This window comes from Aedes aegypti, chromosome 2 (assembly GCF_002204515.2).
Source record: "Aedes aegypti strain LVP_AGWG chromosome 2, AaegL5.0 Primary Assembly, whole genome shotgun sequence".
NCBI lineage: Eukaryota > Metazoa > Arthropoda > Insecta > Diptera > Culicidae > Aedes > Aedes aegypti.
Window position 1 is genome coordinate 112,512,605 of NC_035108.1, and position 7,763 is coordinate 112,520,367.

Genomic DNA, 7,763 nt, shown 5'->3' on the forward strand with positions numbered 1-7,763 from the left:
CGACATTTTTCCAAGAAACCTTACAATAATTCCTACGTTGATTTTTCATTTATTCTAGGCTTTTTTTATTGAGATTCTTTTTCAAAATTCAACCACGATTACTTTCAGAAATTGCTCTAAAAATTCTTCAGGTGTTTGATGAAATCTATTATGAATCTCCTCGATAATTTTGACCTGGAATTCCTCATTAAGTTCCTCCTGAACTTTCTCACGGCATTTCTCCAGCATTTGACTAAAATATATTGCTGCAGTTCAAAACATATCTTCAAAAACTTTTCAAAGGAAATTTCCAAAATCTTCATGAATTCTTCAAATTTGTGTTCAAGATTCCACGCCAGTTAATACTGCAGCAATTATTACAGTTATTGCTCCGATCATTCATAGATAGTTTTTTCAGGAATTCTCTATGAATTGCATGAAAGAATTTTCTTCAAAACGTCTTGTAGAACATTATCCAGTCTAGAGTTTGTCTTTTTTAGTTATCGTGGCAATTTATCAAGAAAATTCTAGGAGGAATGTTATCAAAAATAGTTCTTTCACACAAGTTTCATCAACGGTGTTTCTAGGATTTTTTTTCGAAATTCCACGCGGATAATTTCCTTGACATTTCTCTGGAGACATATACAGAATGATTTGAAAAATTCTCTTAATACTTCCTTGAGTAATTTTTTCAAAAAAAAGATAAAAATTGGTGGAATTCCTGAACAAATTTAAAATGCTTTAAGATGCTTTCAACGGAAATGTTGGAGGAAGTCCTACACGGGTAGAAATCAGAATCCAAAAAAAGATTATGACTCATGGTATCATGATTTCAGAGTGTTCTCAGCTTATGAAAATACACCATGATTTGGACTCATAATATCATGAGTCAGATTGCCGTAACGCAACACACGCGTTAAGTTTTTGTTGCTGATTGCTCGGAATCATGATTCCAATGCCAAAAATGCTGAGTCGCGCATTCGTTATGATCGACAAAATAAAAAAAAAGTTCAAAATAGCATACACTGAGATTCGAGTCAAGAACTTTCCGATTGTAAGCCACGTACTCTACCACTCATCCGCTTCGTCATCTTGAATTATGAGTGATCGATACGAATGAGGTGAAGCAAAATGCGCCGCTTAGTGTTTTCGCACTGGATATTACGCTTATGAGGAATCATGATTATGACTCCAGTAGGCGAATTCCGGCGCGTATTTTCTTCGAAGAAAAGAAAATTTTCTTGCTGGTGGATTATGGAAGAAAATTTCTTCTCTTCGCAGAAAATGTGCGCCGAAATTCACCTACAGGAACCATGATTTGTGATCCTGATATGGTGACCTAACCAATTTATGAATTTCATGATTTGTAAATCATGATTTGGGGATCAGATTTTTATCCGTGTAGCGAAATAAATGGAACATTTTTTGGAGAATTTGAGACTTCATTTAAAAATGTCTGAAACGATAATTTCACTAGGAATTCCAAAAAAGTCTTAGAAATAATCTTATAAAATTGTCTGCACAATTAAGAAATTTCGAACTCTCATGTCGTCGTTCCTGTTAGTTTTCTTTTTGTGTTCATAGTTTAGTTCTTTATTTTTTGAGCGATCAGTCGCTATCAGCCCTGATTTCCCCAACATAACACCAAGGAAAAAAAAATACAAAACGCTCTCCAGCACAGATACCAGCATTGTTTTTATCATAAGGGTTTATCTGCATTCGTCGATTTCTCTTCATCGTTGCTCTCTTTGCGATAATGCAGAAAACTGATTCTCTTAACGTAACATATTTTGTGGTTTAAGATGAAGAATCACTATACCGTGCACCCCCGCTAATTTGAACGGTAGCTCATACAAACCTGAGACGAGACTCGCGAAGACGGTCTTCTTTTTCTGTGATTGCTGAGTTTTTTTCTTATTCCCCTTTGTGTTTATACCAATTATGCGCATGCTGTTCAAATCCTCACATGAACCTCTCAGCAAAAAATGATTGAGTTTGCATCACATCGAATCATAAATAGCGGTTTGAGTGAAATTTCATGCCAGCAAACGTAGCAGACATTAGAAATAATTAATCTTCTGCTTAGATTTATCAGCAACTTTGGAAAAAACTGCTCCGCCGACTGAGGTTTTTAATAACAGTTTACTTTGAACACAATACTTTTCACTTTTTCAGCCATAAAACGGTGGGCTGCATTTGACGTTTCGTGAGAGGGGAATCTGGGCTGCATATGACGTTGATATTTTTCCTCTTCGCGAGTCTCTCTCAGATACAAACCATCGGGGTTCATTTTCAATTTGAACATCTAGTAACTCTAGAACTGTGTTTCTGGTTACCTCTTTCACTGTTTTGTTTTGATTCTGCGTTCCATTCCACAGCGTTCCATCTCACTTCACTCCGTTTCATGAGCTGAATGACGTTTGAACCATTTTTAATCTGAACGATGTGAAAATAAGCGGGGTACAAATTAAAAAGTGTTCAGATTAAATGTGGTATTAAACGGGAGTACCGTTGGTTTGACCACAGCGAAGCTATTAACAAAGGAGAGGATCGATGAATGTCGCTCATGTCAATTAGGTCCTATTGAAGTAAGTGAAGAAATATTATATTCTTGGTACGTTGGGGAGATGGCAGCAAGCCGTACGCGCGAGTAACTGTGTTCAAAATGCTCTGTCGCTTTTACCTCGGTTCCGCGTTTTCTATTTTTTGTTTTTCAATTCAATTCAATTTTCCTTCATTTGAAACGGCTGATGGCGCTATGCAACGCGGTTAATGATTTGAAGAAAAGTGTTTTTGAAGTGTTAATAGTAGATGTATAATTTTTAAGATTATATGATTCAGCTGTACCTGAGACGAGACTCGCGGAGACGGTCTTCTTTTTCCCGTGATTGCTGAGATTTTTCTTATTCCTCTCAGTGTATACTCCACTGCACTGTGACGTCACGCATCAATTTTGACAGGTACTGGTCCTGTTGTTTACAGTTTGGACTTAGTACTTTTTTCGAATCATTCTTAATTTCGTGAAAGTTTGCTGCGAGGAGAGGTCAAATCCACTGCAGATACCCACGGATCGTATTATTCTATCTTCCTACCGTGGAAAATCGTCACCATGCTGGTGGAAGAAATGCGAAGATGAAAAAATGATGGAAAAAACGACTAAGTCCGAAACGTAAACAACAGGACCAGCAGCTGTCAAATATGTGAGGTTAGGCTCGTCATATGCAGCGCTCTATACAGCAATCTTGCGCAAGCCGTTCAAGCTCTCACATGACCATCTCACCAAAAAACTATTGCATCATACCGAAGCATAAACGGCATTTTGAGTAAAATTTCATGCCAGCAAACGTAGCAGACATTATAAATAATTTGTTTTGTGTATGGATTTATCAGCATCTTTGGAGAAACTACTCCGCTGACTGAGGTTTTTAATAATAGTTTATTTTGAATGCAATATTTTTCACTTTTTCAGCCATAAAATACGACGGGCTGCATTTGACGTTTCATGACAGCGGAATCTGGGCTGCATATGACGTTGATATTTTTCCTCTTCGAGAGTCTCTCTCAGAGCTGTACTATTCCGGGAGATTGAAGTTAGTCTAGTTAGTTAGTTAGTTAGTATGTGTTAGTCAAGAGTCTGGGAATCACCTTTGATAGGTAATGCGATTCCTCCGAAGATTGCTGGTGGAAAATATAAACAAAGATCAGCTGTTCCAAGCAAAATCAAACGGCAGTATTTTCCACCAGCAAATTTGCACATGTGTTCGTGACACCGCTCAGCGAGAGCTCAATGGCTTATTAACTACTAATGTCAACTGTGTGATCATGAACAGTATAAGTCCTACTTTTTTCTACTGTTGAAAACTGAAAAATGGACAAATATGACTGAGTAACGCTCCAGGTAGGGCATTCCAGCTTCACTAATATCAATTAATTCCAGCATGCTTTGTATGTATTCACATATCAACTAATAGCACAGATGATCTAACAAAGGTGAGTAACCACGTTTCACGTAATATCTTGTACTAATCGGCTTGCACTACTTTTGTCATCTCAAAATTTAAATTTTAAAATATTCCAACAATGCGAGCATTCCGAACGTTACTGATCGCTACTGTTTTTTCTCCCACTCCCCAGTTTTGGATGTGGACGCATTCGAGCGGCTGCTCGGTCCCTGCATGGACCTCATGAAGCGCAACATCGGCGACTACGAATCGCAGCTGGTGAAGATCTTCGGCAGCAAGAACAACATCACCGACGTCCGATAAGCTGACCGATAGCAGGTCCTCATCTGCATGCGCAGCGTCTTCGATCGCCATCATTTAAAAAACATCTAAATCATAAATCAGAGAAGGTCAGAAGTGGGAGTAGGAGTTATGCAAAAGGGGGTGGATTGTAGTTTCTTTCTGAAGTTCCGCGCGGCGCTCTCCTGATCTGCGGAACGAACGACGCATGGCCACCTCGGATGGCGCTTCCGGGTAGACGAATTTTACCATCTTAAGCAGCAGCGTAGCCCGGGGGTGTTTGACGAGGGAGTCCCCTGCATTCGGATAGTTTTGCTAGGGATTGCGCGGCGAGGGGGGTGTTGGAGAGGGAAGGCGGTCCAACCAAAATTTTTGAACAGATGATGGTGATCCAGAGCTTGGTCGAAACTTTCAGACGCAAGCAGCAGCAGCAGCAGCAACCAGTCAGCCATTGAAATCTTCATTCTATTGTTTTATTTGTTTTCGCATACATGTGTAATTCGTAGTGTATTGTTTTTAGGTTAGCCGAAGGCGCTTTGATAGCGAAATTTACGAGTATGGGACATTTGTAATAACCAGCAGAATGGAAAATGTGGAACAGATGGAGGATTGAACAGACAAAAAGAAAAATAAATGATTATTTAGTCGATTTGTGGATTCGGAATTACATTAGATAGTAGATGACGAGAGCGAGCGAGATAGCGAGAAAGAGTCAGAAGCTTGAGAAGAGTGAAATAATATCACCACCGCCGCTGTTTAGCAACAGTTTTGATTATAAAAAAAATGATATAAGTGGAGCAAATATGATGATATAAAATCAAATATTTGGCGGAGGGCCGCCAAACGATTCATTTCAGTTGTAAATGTTTTGTAGGGTGGAAAAATTGCCAAATATGTGGATAAAATTGAGAATTATCAAATATTAATAGGTGTGTGTTAAACCCAAAAAAAAACTGATAACATCAATATCAAAATAACAACAAGGATTCTTAATCTTATTTGATGGCGAAGTAAACTGTCTAAACGATATGTTTGATAACAATAGATGGGAAAACAATTGATCATGAAGTATTCGTAAATGAAGCAAACTGCAACAAAAGCAAATTGTACTAAGTAACCACTGAAGATAACACGGAAGTATATACTAAATAAATAGATAATTGCTGGAAACACGCAAAGAAAGTAATAAGCAAAATTTTAAATTATTTCTGTTAACTTATTATAACATGAGGCAAATATTGATAAACGAGAAAAATACAAAAAAAAACAACTTAACTAGTGAAAATACTAAGAATTTAAGGTACAGTGTTTAACATTTAAGATAAAAACAAAAAAAAATATCACTCTTTAATAATTAATGAATTGAAAATAATTTAAAAAAAAATCAAGCAGAGATTTATTGTAAGGACCGTTAAGCAGAACATATATATTTAATACGAAAACAAAACTAGAGATCAGCGTTAGATAAGAACATAGAGGAAAAAATGATCGCCCTTGATTGGTAGAACCATCAGGGCGAAACGCGCAGAGGAAGAAAAACTGATAACTTTTAAGACTTTGAAACCGCTTCAAGAAGCGATAAGAAATGTAGCAGCAGCAACAAAAATAAGATATGCACAAAAAGTTAGAACTTTAGCGAACAAAGCAAACAAAAAATTGCTTGGACCGCGCAGCAGAAGAAGGAACGGATCAAACTTACACACACTGACAGTAACGAGAGTAAGAAAAAGAAAAATGCTGTGTCATATCGAAACATCAAATCAAACATCCAAACCAACACACCGAATGAACTGAATGAACATTTTTACCTAGTGTAGCAGCAACCTACATGTAGCAAACCACAGTCGTCATCCATATAGCCATTTAGCAGTTTGGTGGCGCAAACCGTAGAATTTGAATTGAGAACGAGACTACCTAGTTCCTGAAAGATCCGAATGGTGCTCTTCTGAAGAGATACACAAGTGTAATCTTCCGCCGCAGTTTAGCACACACACACGCACCCGCACCCATACCCATGCACCTTCCTTTATCCGATTTAGAAAGGAAGATCGCGGTATTTGCGCAATTTTCATCCCCCTACCTGTAAAAAAACCTAAAAAAAACTTGTTTCACACTCTCCAACCAAAGACGTCTTTGCTGTGACAATTTGCAATGGATTCATTAGTTTTTGGCCCACCGATTATGAAGCTGTTTTCAGAGTTTTCGTAACACGGACAGTTTTTGAGAGAACCATTTTTTTGTTCACCAAAAATTTTTGTTTTCATGGAAATTCCTCTTATTTAGATTCATTTTTGCTTTATGGCAGTTTCATAAACAGCCATAAATCATGCCACAGATTTATTAAACGCTATTGGGCTTATTCTACGACTGGGGTGAGGTGACAATTGTCGGTGTCGTATAGCGAGGTGACAATTCTCGACTCGAGTGAAGTGACTCTCCATTTGATTTGCACGGCGAGTCACTTCACTCGAGTCGAGAATTGTCACCTCGCTATACGACACCGACAATTGTCACCTCACGCCAGTCGTAGAATAAGCCCATATGAATCTTTGCACTGCGAGTTTTTTGTTTTATAAAAGGTTATATGACGGTCATGAAGAGTACTATTAAATCCATGTTCAACCCCGTGATAAACTTTAACAAACATCATCAATGCAGGCTTCTACTTCACAGTTACTTAGAGCATGACTATGCCAAAAGATGCAGTTTTATGTTTTACTTTTAGCGGTTGTCGTGACAAACTTCACTAAAATGCTAATAAATCAAACTTCAAACTACTCCATCATTACCTTCTGACCACGGCTATAAGACAGTCTTATAATCAATTGGCATACCTTTTAAAGAGGCTATCACTACCATTTCAAGAGCAATAATAAATCCGCTTTAACCTTCCATGTACATTGGGGTCATTTTTGGCCACTCTAAAGGAGCTGTAACTTCGTAGAGAAAAGAGATAGAGAACTTAAATTTTCTGACTTTTTCTAACTTCTGAATACGAACATTTTAGTGCTATAAGAAGCTTTCAGTGATCTCTAGGAGTGACACTACAAAAAAAGTGACACATTAAGGGTAAAAAATTACCTATCACTCAATTTTGAGACCAGTTCAAATATAGCTCCAGGAATTCCTTCAGGAGAACCTCCAGAGATTCCCTCAAGCGTTCCTCCCGAAATATCTCCTATTTTTTCACCAGCCTTTTCTCCAGAAACTATTTCAGAGATTCCTCCAGGAATTCCTTGGAAGATTCCTCCTGGGATTATACCAGAAATTCCTCCAAAATAATCCCTACCGTTATCCCTGCAGCAATTTCTCCAGGAATCACCACTAGGGATTTCACCACAGATTCTTCCGAGCATACCTCCAGGGAGAACTTTGGATCGTTATTAGGATTTTTAGATCGATAAGATGGGACTCTTCAGGAATACCTTCAGCAATCCCTCTAGGAATTTTGTCAGGTGTTCCTCTAGGAATTCCCACAAAAACTATTCCAGGGATTTCCGCAGAAAAATCTCTACAAGGATTCCTGTAGAGATCTTGCGTGGA

The 7,763-nt window shown here is 38.1% G+C and overlaps 1 protein-coding gene across 6 annotated transcripts in view; it reads left to right on the forward strand.

Annotated features, from left to right (window-relative positions):
• Positions 1-5,953, forward strand: part of LOC5579480 (cAMP-dependent protein kinase type II regulatory subunit) — a 351,461-nt gene extending 345,508 nt beyond the window's left edge. For all 6 annotated transcript variants that reach the window (XM_021841993.1, XM_021841994.1, XM_021841992.1 and 3 more), the window contains one exon: positions 4,114-5,953. In XM_021841993.1, coding sequence (XP_021697685.1) covers positions 4,114-4,244 — 131 coding nt within the window. In that variant the 3' untranslated portion in view covers positions 4,245-5,953. The remainder of the gene's footprint in view (positions 1-4,113) is intronic.
• Positions 5,954-7,763: the final 1,810 nt, after the last annotated feature.